The sequence below is a fragment of the Henckelia pumila genome, chromosome 3 (genome assembly GCF_033568475.1).
Source record: "Henckelia pumila isolate YLH828 chromosome 3, ASM3356847v2, whole genome shotgun sequence".
NCBI lineage: Eukaryota > Viridiplantae > Streptophyta > Magnoliopsida > Lamiales > Gesneriaceae > Henckelia > Henckelia pumila.
Genome location: NC_133122.1, coordinates 79289738 through 79304615, shown reverse-complemented (window position 1 = coordinate 79304615; position 14878 = coordinate 79289738). Strand labels below are relative to the sequence as shown.

The 14878-nt window shown below is 40.2% G+C and overlaps 1 protein-coding gene across 1 annotated transcript; it reads left to right on the top strand.

Moving 5' to 3' along the window:
- The first annotated feature begins 677 nt into the window (after positions 1-677).
- Positions 678-1268, top strand: LOC140889084 (uncharacterized). Its single transcript, XM_073296789.1, has one exon. The coding sequence runs from the start codon at positions 678-680 to the stop codon at positions 1266-1268; it is 591 nt and encodes a 196-aa protein (XP_073152890.1).
- Positions 1269-14878: the final 13610 nt, after the last annotated feature.

The following is a 14878-nucleotide window of genomic DNA, read 5'->3' as shown; positions in this document are numbered from 1 at the left end:
GCCTGCACGTTGGATCCCGTTCACTAGCACCATCCTATCTGAAGCATTGCCTAAAGGAGTCAAAATCCTCAGCCTACCTGAGTTCGATGGAACTAGTGATCCTCAAGATCGTATTGACAAATTCTACGCGAAAGCATATTTGTATGGAATAACATATGTTGCTTAGTGCAAGATATTCCGAACAAAGTTATCAGGGCGAGCACTTACATGGTTCAATAAGTTATCGTCCGGATCCATTGCCAACTTGGAGCAACTCACCAAGCGCTTCATCCAGAAATTCTCAATAAACAAGAAATATCCGAAAACAACAGCATACTTATTCATAATTTTTAGAAAGAAGGAGAAAGTTTGAGATACCATGTTAAGTGATTTACTCACGCGGTTCACGAAATCCCACACGTGAACCATGATTTGTTATCTGGAATAATGCAACAAAACTTGCGCAATCGAAATTTCAAGGAGTCAATAGCGGATAAGCCGCCCAGAAACCTAGAAAATTGCTGGAAAGGGCTGAGAAATACATACGAGTTGAAGAATCTGTAGAGCCACGTTACTTGAATAAAAAGAAGAGAGAAGAATAAAAACCATATGAAAGAAAGCAAGAAGAGAAGCGAACAACACAAAGCCCTCGCTTCTAAAATATACCTCTAAATGCACGTCTGACCGATATACTGGTCATGGCTGAAAATCAAGGATTACCACGTCCCCCTTGCACCATGCAGAACAACCCAAAGCGCCAACGTTCGGATACATATTGTCATTTTCACAAAGACAAAGGTCATACAACAGAAGATTTCTTTAGTTTGCAAGCAGAAATTGAAAAACTAATAAAGCTGGGATATTTGAGAAATTTTGTGGAAAAATCCCATGGTAAAAAACGAGATGATAGGCACAGGGACGAACAACCAAAATGCGACCATCAAAAGCACCATGATGAAGTCGGGAAACAACAAGAAAGAATAGATGAAAATTTTCCCACTGGAGGAGTAATAGCCGTAATCACTGGGGGGCCAGCTTGTGGTGACTCGAACAATGCAAGGAAAGCCCTCTTACGGGCAAAAAAAAGAGGCAACAATTTATCCAGTCCCATACCCCTACCAATGTATGAAATTGGAACCATCCAAAGAGGACTATTATTTAGCGACAAAGATCTAGAGAACCCTCGGGATACCCATAATGATGCCTTAGTCATCTCAGCCACAATCTTAATTTTGTGTAAAGAAAATTCTAGTGGATTCCGGAAGTTCAGCCGATATAATTTTTCATGAGGCATTCGTCATGCTGGGTATTAGCAGTGCACAGTTAACGCCGGTAAACACTCCACTAGTCGGGTTATCCGGAGAAGTAGTTGAAGCTTTGGAAGAAGTAATGATTCCTTTTTCCTTGGGTTCTTACCCTAAACGGTCTACTAAGATGTGGTGAAATTCCTCATAGTAAAGTCTTCATCCGCATACAATGTGATCTTGGGATGACCAAGTCTCAATAATTTTTAAGCCATCGGATCAACCTATCATATGAAGCAAAAGTGTCTGACTTTAGGAGGTGTAGGAGAATCCATTGGAGACAACCGTCTAGCCAGAGAGTTTCATGTAGTGACTATACGTGGTTCTTCAGGAAATTGAAAAAGACAAGTTTCTAGTGAGGACTACCAAACTGAAAAATCATTGAAACCCGTAAATATTTTGCGCAAAAACGGGATACATTTAGTAGATGAAGAAGCTGAGAGCAAAGAAAGAATAACCGCAATCGAAACTCTAAAGCACATAGAAATCATTCCAAATTATCCCAAGAAGACCCTGAAGATCGGGACCGAATTGCCTCCTGTGTTGGAAGAGAAGCTGAAAATTTCCTCGGTCACAACTTGGATGTCTTTTCCTAGGGTGATGAGCTAGCCTCTACCCGGAATACCTCATGAACATGCGCTCCATCACCTTCGTGTTGATCCAAAAGTGAGACAGGTGTGGCAAAATAAAAAAAAAGCATTTGGCCCTGAGAAAAATCGACATAAAGCCGCTGAAGTGGAAAAAATATTAATGGAAAAATATATCAGGCCGGTTTCATACCCAGATTGGCTCGCAAATGTTGTCTTAGTGCCGAAACCCGGAGGAAAGTGGAGTTTGTGCATTGGTTTCATTGATCTCAATAAGGCATGCCCCAAAGATCCGTTTTCACTCCCATGGTCGACTCAACTGCAAGATACGAGCTGCTCACTTTTCTTGATTCGTATCAAGGATACAATCAAATTGGCCTAGCACCACAAGACAAAGAAAAAGCAAGTTTCGTCACTGATCATGGAATATATTGCTACGACGTTATGCCGTTTGGGCTGAAAAATGCTGGGGCGACCTATCAACGTCTGGTGAATAATATGTTTGAACACTTGATCGGACATAACATGGAAGTTTATATTTATGATATGCTCGTCAAAAGTACTCAAACCTCAAATCACTTGGAAGACCTTGGCGAATGCTTTATTATACTTAAAAAATACAAGATGAAACTTAACAAGGACAAGTGCACTTTTGGTGTGCGAGGAGGAAAATTCATTGGTTACATGGTGTTAGAATGAGGAATAGATGCCAACCCCAAAAAAATCAAAGCAATCTTAAACATGAATCCCCCGAAGAATGTAAAGGGAATCCAAGAATTGACAGGAAGTTTGGCCGCCCTCTACCAATTTATCTCCAGATCTGCTAACAAAGGCTTACCAATCTTCAAAATGTTGAGGCAAGAAAAAGGCTTTCGATGGACAGAAGAGTGCCAATAAGCATTTGATGAGTTGAAATTACCTTTGACCTCTCCCCCATTATTGGTCAAACCAAAAGAAGGAGACACCCTGCTTATTTATCTAGAAATATTCGCGGAGGCGATAAGTGCAATATTGGTCTCCAAAGTAGGACGTGAGCACAAACCTAGTTTACTACATCAGTCAAACTTTAAACGGAGAGGAAATAAGATACACTGAGATCGAAAATATGGCACTGGCCCTGGTGACAGCAGCAAGAAAACTATGTCCTTACTCTCAATCTCAACCCATTATAGTACTAACCAATCATCCTCTCAAACAGATCCTCTCGAGTCCAGAGGCATCAGGAAGAATGATTAAGTGGGACGCAGATCTGAGTCAATACGGAATTGAATATCACCTGTGTCCAACGATCAAATCACAAATTATTGCTAATTTTCTTGTAAAAATGACAGAAAATCAAGAAGAAAGTTCCACCCCACATGGATGTCTTATTTCGATGGGTCATCCACTTCTACAGGGAGCAGAGTGGGCATAGTGGTGGAAAGACCCACAAGGATATAAATTTCAATATGCCATAAAATTTCTATTTCATGCAACAAATAATGAAGCTGAGTATGAAGCTCTCATTATGGAAATTAGATTGGCTTTGTCGGTATGAGCAAAACGACTGACGATACATGTACACTGACTCTCAACTTTGTGTTAGTCAAGTTAATGGAAATTATGAAGCAATGGAAGACAAAATGCTCGGATAAATGACTCGGGTGAATGAACTACTTTCTCTTTTGGAGAGCTACGATATAAAGCAAATACCCAGAGCTGAAAACGATTCAGCAGACCGTTTAGCAAAATTAGCGAGATCCTTGGCCAACATTGACAATAGGAAAATAACATTCCTAACATATGGAAAAGAGAAAAATGAAGGAAGTAATGTCCCGTGAAAGCTTCGATGGAGAGCTGCTCGATTCCCGATCATTGACGAAGAAATGTACAAAAGAGGTTTTTCCTTGCCTTACCTAAAGTTGTCTTAAGCCATCCAAAGGAAACTATGTACTCCGTGAAATTCACGAAGGAATATGTGGAAATCACTTAGCCGGAAGAGCTCTCAAGGGGAAATCCACTACGCCAAGGATACTTCTAACCAACATGAAGCAAGATGCTATGGACTTAGCAAAACAATGTCATGCATGTCAAGAGCATGCTAACTTCCATCACCAACCAGCAACAATCTTGTAGCCCCTAGAAAGTCCTTTAATTTTTGCTCAATGGGGAATGGATTTGGTAGGTCATTTCCCTCCTGCTACCGGACAAAGAAAATTTCTGATAGTTGATGTGGATTATTTTACCAAATGGGTTGAAGCTGAGCCATTGACCAAAATATCTAAGAGAAGTAATCAATTTTCGATGGAAGAATATAATTTGTAGATTTAGCATCCCGCAAACTCTGGTTTCAGACAATGGAATGCAATTCTCTGGAGCAAAGATAAAAGTCTGGTGCAAAGGAATTTCCATCAAACAGTTCTTCACTTCTTTTCGAAATCCTCAAGACAAAGGGCAAATCGAGGTCACCAATCGAACCATATTCCAGCACCTCAAAACACGCCTAGGCAATGTAAAAGGAATGGGTGGACGAATTTCCAAGAGTTCTATGGGCATATCGAACCACTCCACGCTCCTCAACTGGAGAATCTCCTTTCAACCTAGAACGAAAGATGTGGCTCCTGCAGAAATAGGAAAACAATCAAGGAGAGTGAATCAATACATTTCTTTTGGAAATGACCAAGACCTCCGAGTTTCATTCGACCTGGTGGACGAACTAAGAGATGAAGCTTCAACACGAGCCGAAAGATATTGAGCTTGCATGGCTAGAGCATACAATGACAGAGTTAAAAACCAAGGTTTTTTCTAGTAGGAGACCTTGTCTTGAGAAAATCTGACATCTTGAAGTCAGTGGGCAAATTGGACCCGAAATGGAAAGGCCCGTACAAAGTAATTGAGATAGTAAATAAGGGAATATATCGCCTCCAACACTCAGATGGAAGAATAATTCCCAAACCCTGAAAAGTGGCCAACCTAAAGAAGTTTTCACTACAAGAAAAAAGGTCATAGACAATGCTTTTTTCGCATTGTCTATATGACTGAAAAAGCGTTGTTAAAGATAGTGTTGTAAAAAAGTCCGATCAACGACAACGCTTTTTTCGCGTTGTCTTTTGAGAAAAAACAACGCTTTTTTTGCATTGTCGTTGACCGGACTTTTTTTTACAATAGTGCATTTAAAAACGCTTTAAATCCCATACAACAACATTTAAAAAGAGTTGTCTTTTTTCATATAAAAAAATTAAAATTTAATTCACAAATTTTTAATATTATAAGTCTCTCAAAATTCAAAATTTGTAAAATAAAATTTAATATACAATTTTTCAATATTATAAATCATTCAAATATAAAAAATAATCGAATTCTAAATCAATGAACAATAGAAAATAACTATGAACTATATTAATCTCGAAAAACTTTGATTCTTCCCATCAGCACATGTTAGCATCCCGAGCTTTCATAAAAGCCACAACGATCTCTTTTCCTTTAATTTGTATCTCCATACTGTAAATTATTAAAAATAAAAAAAAAACAAACATAAAACAAATATGAATAGATCAAAATGAAAAATAAACTTAAACATTGAAACTTCATTACAATTTACAGAGAAGAGAGAATGAGAGCTGTCAAGATTTACCCAAGACTGATGACCATAAGCATGCTTATATATCTCAACTTCTGATTATATGCATTCATTTCACCCAATTCAAACAAAATAAATAGAAAGACACATAAAGCGTGTGTGACACGATAATGCAATCATGAACGAAAAAGTTCTGTAAAATGACTAACCAATTATTGTTCAAGGGATTGCACATGGAGAAAAGGTCTAACCATTAGAAACGCAAAACTTTGTGGGGCTCGTTTGCTTCTTCCATCTAGAATCAATAGCCTTGTCAACCATGGGAACATATTCAACATATCCCGAGAAGCTTCCAACCTACCTAGCCATTCCAATAACCTTGTCCTAAAATAAGAGAAATATTTTCACTATAGCATAATAAAAGACAAAATAACTTCCATTTTTTTCACATAATTCTTAATTCCAAATTTTCCAAAATAACTATGATGGAGGAGGGACAGTAAAACATGATGGTCTAGAATTTATGAAAAACTAGAGATTATTAACCACAACAAATAATTAAATTGCATGACCGACAATAGAAGAACTTAACATTCATCCACCTAAATAGAGAAGAAAAAAAAAAGGAGAAACACAGAGAGGTCGCAGTATTCATCAAGCAATGCATAATTCAAACTCAAAAACCAATCCCATTCACTGAAACTGCATCATAGCCATGAATGTTTAGAATAAATAACTAAATGTTACCTCCTCATGGAATGGAGTCAACCAAAGATGTGCATAACTCCTAATGGCTTTCGGTGATGCAATGTCTTCAGCATCAGAACCAGACTCTGTCGTGGAAGTATCAATGCCTTTTAGATGCTTCTGAAAGAGTGGATGCCCTACTGGCCAACTTGTGGCTGAGGGCCTTTATGACTCTATTTGTAAACAATATTTGTTTAATGTAATTTACTCTCTTTATTGGCATTTACTTTATCTATTGTCATATTATTATGTTGTGACGTACTATACGATTTTTAGATAAAAACCTTGAATATACTAGAGTGCATGTAAGATGTGATAGTGAATATGGATGACTATCATGAAACACATCTTATAATAACTGTATATTCTAAATCAGTTCCTAGTCAATTGAGCGTCCGCAATAAGGATAAGGATCGCTCGATATTGAGACTAGAATTTGTGATGCCGAGTACCAGATTTCATTGGTATGGAACATGGAGATGTTCAAAAGCATGCAAATGGATATTCATTAGATGAATGATCGAACTACCCTACTTTAGTGGCCCGCACCGTAATCACCTACTAATCAGAAGCTTAAGCATGCATTTAACTTAATTAAATATAATAAGATAAATGACAGCGGAAACTATAAAAGATATACATCCCCAAGATAATTAAATCTTAAATACAACCAAATCGAATAAATAAAAGTTAAAATATTAAACTCTAAAACTCTTCTGAAGACTCCTGCTACCAATCCCTGGTCACCGGCCAACTACATCTCTCGCTCCTGATCCACACCTGCAAACCTGCCCCGTCGAATGGGGTGTCTGAGATAAAAGCAGGGACGTGAGCGCTAACGCCCAGTACGTAAAGTATTGAATATACAGGTCTATATGATGCATGCAACATGAACTATGAATGCTCTGGAAAAACTGGGATCAATTCTGTAAAATCATGCTCAGTACACAGGCGCCTCCAATATGTGCACGCTGCTCAGAAGATTCAGTGGGTGCCACACATACTGAACCAATCTTAGACTATCACCGTCCTGGGTAAACCACACACACTACCCTGTCGGTCCAGTGGGTGTCACATGGTACCCGATCGTATAATAACAACAACCCTAGGGTTGAGCGACCCTAGAACAACTGGCTATCTCAAAAGGATAACAGGCTCAACATGGTATGCAAATGCCGCATACAAATCATGAACAGTGAATCATGCATATCATGACAGATAATAATGCAACACATAATTATGCAACACATAAACATGTATATTCAGCTGGCTATCTCAGTCTATACTTGCGTACCTTAGTTCTACTAGGCAAGTTATACCAGCACTATGTCCAAGCCTACAGTCCGCACTACAATGCAAAGTACTCATGCATTATAATCTTATTCTAAAAGCCTTAACTACTCTATAGCATTCTCCCTATTTAATATAAGGAGCCAGAGCTATACCTGCGTCCGTCGTCAGCCCGCTGATGATGACTGCCCCAGAACTTGGGCACCACTCCGCCGCAACCCCGGAGCACCTGGCCAACCTCCGGACTAAGCCTAGGAAGGCTGGAAACACCCCAAAACCCCTAGAATACACTAAAGACCGAGATAGAAGTGATGATTTTGGTGTAAAATTCTAAATTTCGGAGGGCCTATTTATAGGCAAAGTTCAGACGGTCCGAACTGCCACTTGTCCGAGCCTTTTAGACACCTGGACCCTGCGGAGTTCGGACGGTCCGAACTCGGGTTTGGATGGCCCAAACTACTTCGGAGGGCCCGAACTGGTCCGTATGCTCCGAACTGTTTTGGTCCTTCCGAACTCATTTTTGGACCCCCGGGACCTACCCTAATTTTCGGACGTTTCAGATCTGATTTTCCACTTATTTTCACCAAATAAGGACTCCTTAAACATGTTTTGACACTTTTAAAATTATATGTCATTTTTTAACATGTTTAAAATCTTTTAATCTTGTAAAATGGAATCGGTCTACTACATTCTCCCTCACTTAAGATAATTTCGTCCTCGAAATACATCTTAAATACTGATATGTACTTGAATAAGAACAACAAGTTCTTTATTCTCTCATATCATTTTACAAGACCAAACTGAATCCAAATAATCACTAGTAACATCATGGTCTCCATACTGGGGTAAATTTCCAATAACCTGTCTGAAGTACAAAAGACTTTCAGAGCAATAATGGAAACCACCCAAATAAATCTTACAATCACTTAATAAGAAACCCAAATCATCATAATGATCATGTCCCCGATCACTATCTGTGACTCCGATAAGGCCAGACAATACTGATTGAATTTCCTGGTTCTCCCCTAGTACCACCAGCGAAAACTATCCATCCAGAATGTACATTTGTCAAAGAATCCTTTTCAAGACTATTCTGTTAAAGAAAACAAAAATCTGTATCTCTGATAAAGCCAGACGATAGCGTTCAAATCTTTTGGCACTAATCCAGTACCAATATCAAATTCATAAAAACATTCCTTTTGATAATTATACCCCTTGCTATAACTGAGAAAAATATCAAGACTCAGGTAGCCTCCTCCAATAGCCTATCTGGAATAAACTTCCCAGAAAACACCGGCGTAGGTCGCACTTCCTATCCCTTCTTGAACAACCCTGCACAGTCCTCAGCACCTGGTATAATCTATCACTGAATCTATGATGAAAATCCATCATCAATAACCAATGACCCTAACACTGAGTCATCTCAGACACTGTGTCAAACCACTGACTTTCTGAATCGTTTCAGGAGAATGCCTAGAACTGATTACCAGCACAACTCTAACCCCTTGTTATGCAAATATCTATTAATTCATCACCGCTGAAAATTAATCATAAAATACTTGGAATTAACTCCAGAGAATCCCAAATCATAATTCCACATAATTTTCAAATTACAACTTATTACCATTCTGTTATCACTAAACAAAACTATCAAACCAACTCAAATACATCATCTGTCAAAGTCATTATGAGCGTCATCATTATTTTCTGACTGCGTCTGAGCTCCCTGTAAAGCATATATCTGACCCTGCGTCCGAGACTGCTGACCATCTCCATGATGCCTACCCTGGGTCCTCTACTGTACTGATGCCTCAGACTGTCTACTAACCTGAGATCCCATCCTAGATGCTTGTCCACTCTGTCCACTACGCTTGGGACAATATTTCTTGAAGTGATCAACACTTCCACAGATGAAACAAGCTCTAGTAGCTGCTCTAAAATTCTCAGTAGAATGATTTCTCCCACAATGATCACACTGTAACTTATTGTTGCTCAATTAACGAGTCTCACCAGATCCTGTAGAAGAAGAAGATCCGGATTTCTTAAATGACTGAGTGCGTGAACCCAAAGAACTCGTGGGTCTAGATGAGAGGAAAGATCTATTATGGAGAATACTGTCCTCAGCCTGATGACATCGACTCACAAGTCCCTCGTAAGTCATGTCATCTCCCACAGCAACTCGGTCATGAATCTCTGGATTAAGGCCTTGAAGGAACAAATTATACTTCGCCTCTGTGCTATCAGAAATCTTGGGGCAATAGGGCAGTAACTCAAAGAACTTCATCTGGTATTCCTCAATCGACATCGATCCCTGCCCGCAAACCCAGCAACTCACTTGTCTTTGTCTGTCGGAGAGCAGGAGGAAAATACAGCTTATGAAAAGCCGTGCGGAACTCATCCCAAGTAGCAATTCCTCGTCCTTCTACCATGAAATCAAGAGTCTCCATCCGCTGCTCCTCAGTGCATCGGAACACTCGGAAACAAACTTCCATATGTCATAGCCAGTTCCCCGCATCCTCCGGTGACTCTCCTCCGACTAAAGGTTTTGGACCCATATACATAAATCTATGCATGCTGAAACGCATGCGATCATCATGGCAATGGTGATGATGGCCTCGACAATGCTCCCGATTATCCTGATCACCCCAGCATCCACCAACGCTACTATGGCTACTTTCGTCACCATGTCCCGCCATCTATACGATGATCAAAATGTTAAACCCAATTTCAACAATCTGGATCCCAAGATTACTATGCATGCTCTGATACCATAAATGTAGTGACCCGCACTGTGATCACCTACTAATCAGAAGTTTAAGCATACATTTAATTTAATTAAACATAATAAGAGAAATGACAGCGGAAACTATAAAAGATATACAGCCCCAAGATAATTAAATCTTAAATACAACCAAATCGAATAAATAAAAGTTAAAATCTTAAACTCTAAAACTCTTCTGAAGACTCCTGCTACCTACCTAGCCCTGGTCACCGACCAACTACATCTCTCGCTCCTGATCCACCTGCAAACCTGCCCCGTCGAATGGGATGTCCGAGATAAAAGAAGAGACGTGAGCGCTAACGCCCAGTACGTAAAGTATTGAATATACAGGTCTATATGATGCATGCAACATGAACTATGAATGCTCTGGGTAAACTAGGATCAATTCTGTAAAATCATGCTCAGTACACAGGCGCCTCCAATATGTGCACACTACTCCGAAGATTCAGTGGGTGCCATACATACTGAACCCGATCTTGGACTATCACCATCCTGGGTAAACCGCACACGCTGCCCCGTCGGTCCAGTGGGTGTCACACGGTACCCGATCTTATAATAACAACAACCCTAGGGCTGAGCGACCCTAGAACAACTGGCTATCTCAAAAGGATAACATGCTCAACATGATATGCAAATTCCGCATACAAATCATGAACAGTAAATCATGCCTATCATGACAGATAATAATGCAACACATAATTATGCAACACATAAACATGTATATTCAGCTGGCTATCTCAGTTTGTACTTACGTACCTTAGTTCTACTAGGCAAGTTATACCAGCTCTATGTCAAAGCCTACAGTTCGCACTACAATGCAAAGTAATCATGCATTATAATCTTATTCTAAAAGCCTTAACTACCCTATAGCATTCTCCCTATTTAATATAAGGAGCCAGAGCTATACATGCATCCGTCGATAGCCCGCTGATGACGACTGCCCGAGAACTTGGTCACCGCTCCGCCGCAACCCCGGAGCACCTGGACAACCTCCGGACCAAGCCTAGGAAGGCTGGAAACACCCCAAAACCCCTAGAATACACTAAAGCATGAGAGAGAAGTGATGATTTTGGTGTAAAATTCTGAATTTCGGAGGGCCTATTTATAGGCGAAGTTCGGACAGTCCGAACTGGGTTCGGACGGTCCGAACTGCCACTTTTATGAGCCTTTTAGATACCTGGACCCTGCAGAGTTCGGACGGTCCAAACTCGGGTTTAGACAGCCCGAACTACTTCGGAGGGCCCGAACTAGTCCGTATGCTCCGAACTGGTTTGGTCCTTCCGAACTCATTTTTGGACCCCCAGGACCTACCCTACCATTTTCGGACGTTCCGGATCTGATTTTCCACTTATTTTCACCAAATAAGGACTCCTTAAACATGTTTTGACACTGTTAAAAATTATATGTCATTTTCTAACATGTTTAAAATCACTTAATCTTGTAAAATGGAATCGGGCTACTACACCTACTAGGACTTTCCAAGTGGTTTTCACTAATTGAGTGGATAAGTACGTGGTTTTGGTTGTACACCATTAGTCCTTACTACTTGAAACAACATGGAGACTCTATATGCTAGTACTGTATTTTGACTCGTTTACCGACTCCATGAGGGTCATCAGGTGTTGAGATTGGGTGCAGTTATGACACATATAGGAGTCAATGCTTTGTTGTCAAGGATTCACCACACGCTTGCGAGCCCTATGGGATCTGAGGAGATATTATTGTGACAAATCTCTGGCCAGAGTACATGATGTGCTTTAGGTTACTTGGTTTCCTAGTTGCACATGCGATGTCACTATTTGATCTTCAAGATGTATTACATAGTTATCGAATCTTGAACGACTCTCGATATACCAATGGTTGTTGATTCGATCGGAATATATGGATGAAGGGACCATACTGTACGCTAACCAAACCCACTGGTTCTTGTAGGCACTATTAGTGATACCTATGGAATCATGGGGCAATGTTTCTAGGCGATCTTACCATGATTCGATTGGCAATTCGGAAATTGTTGTTCCGAGTCACAAGGAGTTGTGAGTCCACGGCTAGCTATATCTTTGAACCATTGTGGGTCACACAAGTAATGGATTTCTAATCCCCGTTGAGATAGTTAAATTAAATGAGTTAAATTTAGCGAACGAGAAGTAGGACTTATTATTGATGAATAGAGGGAGTGAAATTTCCTAAAATAACATGGGGATGCCATTTTTGGAAACCACTGAATTCGGATTCAGAAAATTTATCTTGACTTTAAAATATGCAGAAAAGGTTTCTGTACACATTGGTAAAATTGGTTTATTAATTAGAGTCACGATGAATTTTATATTAATTTCTGAACATACGGGCTTTGATTGTCAGGCTTGAACTTCTTATTGATGAATAGAGGGGGTGAGATTTCCTAAAATGACATGGGAATGCCATTTTTGGAAACCACTGAATTCGGATTCAGAAAATTTATCTTGAATTTAAAATATGCAGAAAAGGTTTCTGTACACATTGGTAAAATTGGTTTATCAATTAGAGTCACGATAAATTTTATATTAATTTCTGAACATACGGGTTTTGCTTGTCAGGCTTGAACTTATGACTAACGGGCCTTAAGCTGTTAGAAGCCCATGTTATAAATAAGTTATTACAGTGCAGAAATTACAACACAACAGGTCATAATTTTTGAAACCTAGAGAGCAGTCTCCCTAGGGTTGGCCGAAAATCCAGTCTCCCTTTTTTGAAAATCCAGTCTGCAATTGGTTTAACAGATCAAATCTGTTAATCTCTTCGTAGAAACTTCTGATAGAATTTCTTGTGCAGTCTGTCAGAGGGATTAGATTTCTCTTCGTGGAACTGATTCAGGAATTGATCGAGGCATCGGTTCCTAGGATATACAAGAAGAACAGATTTATCTGTTGGAGTCCATAACCTCAAGTTGAGACTTGAGAGGTAAAATTCAATTTTGTTTTATTTTACATAATTTTTTTAATCGTAAGGATCTGGTACCCTATGATCTGGAATCGTTCCAGATCTAAAACAAAAAATTTAAACTTCCGCTTCCATGGGTATCAGATCTGATAGATCCAGAATGTGTTCCAACAGTGGTATCAGAGCCAGGTTGTTCTTCGATTTTACAATTAAAATTTATCGATTGTACAAAGCCTCGGTTTTTAAGAAAACAAAAAAAAAATTTGGGGATGCCTGCTGCCCTGTGCGCAGCTGGGCAGCACGCAGAAGCCCTGCGCGCGGCTGGGCCGCGTGCGGCGGCGCTGCAGCCCAGCGTGATAGGCTCGGGCAAAACACTGCCCTAGCCCAGCCCTCGGCGGCCCAGCAGCTGGGCTGGGCCCCGCCGGTCGGGAGGGCTTCCCGGGATCGTCACGGGCATCCCCAAAAAATTTTTATTTTTATTTTTTTTGAAATTATGAATTTCGGCCCGGTAACGGTTATTGGGCCCAGTTTTTTTTTACGATCGAAAATTGTTTCGGTTGGTCCACGAGGCAATGAGTCAAAATTGTTTGAACCCGGAATTTTTAAGAAAATTAATTTTTGGATAAATTTGAATTTTTGTAAAATTTATAAATTTAATCCAATAAATTAAATTTTATGAAAAATTATTTATTTTGGTACAATTGATAATAAAATATGATTATATATATAAAATTAGATTTTGTAGTAGCCCGTACCCTAATTGAGTAATTAAAGGATTAATGCTAATTAATTGAATTGGGTATCGGACGGATCGGAAGCTCCGAAGGCACGATCGGAAGCTCCGAACAGGATCGGAAGCTCCGATGAGCGATCGGAGGCACCGATGTTATTACGTCAGGCATGACGTGTGGTTCGATCGGAAGCTCCGATCAAGACCGGAGGCTCCGATCACCCCTATCCGGAGTCAACAAGTGATATGTTGACACGTGGCAGATCAGGATCTTCGGAAGATCCGATGGCAGGATCGGACGTTCTGATCGAGGTTCGGACGTTCCGATCAAGGATCGGAAGTTCCGATCGTTGTCTATAAATAGAAGGCCGAGACTTCACTTTCATTTGCCAATTCCGAGTTCTCCTTTCCTTTCTAGTCCGTTTGGAGCTGTTCTAGTCTTCTTAGGCTTGGTCCGGAGGTCGGCGAGGCGTTCGGTAGTCGTAGCGGAGTTGTGCCCAAGTTCTGGAGGCATCGACGTCAAAGGGCTAACGACGGACGAAGGTATAGCTTTTGCTTCCTATAAATATTTAGGAGTATGCAATAGCTTAGTTAAGGCTTTTAGAGCACTTTAATGATAGTAGTATCATTTGGCAGTGTAGAGCAGACTATAGGCGTGGACCTAGAGTTGGTAGAGCTTGCACTGTATTGAGGTACGAAAGTACTGTTCGAGATATCCTGACTGAGTATGCATGTATTATGTGACTGCATGATTTATATGCCATGATATTATGCTGCATTCATTTGCATCTTGCTGTATCTCCTTCGAGATGTCTGTTAGTAGGGTTGTACCCTATCCTGTTAGTGGATGGACTTCCATAGATTTGGGTCCGGCGTTTCCACGGTTATCTCGGTATGGGAGCCACCTCCTGAAGCGACGGCACAGCGTGCTACATACCAGGGCCCGGTCTGTCTCTGTTATCTGATCCTTGACCTCGAGTC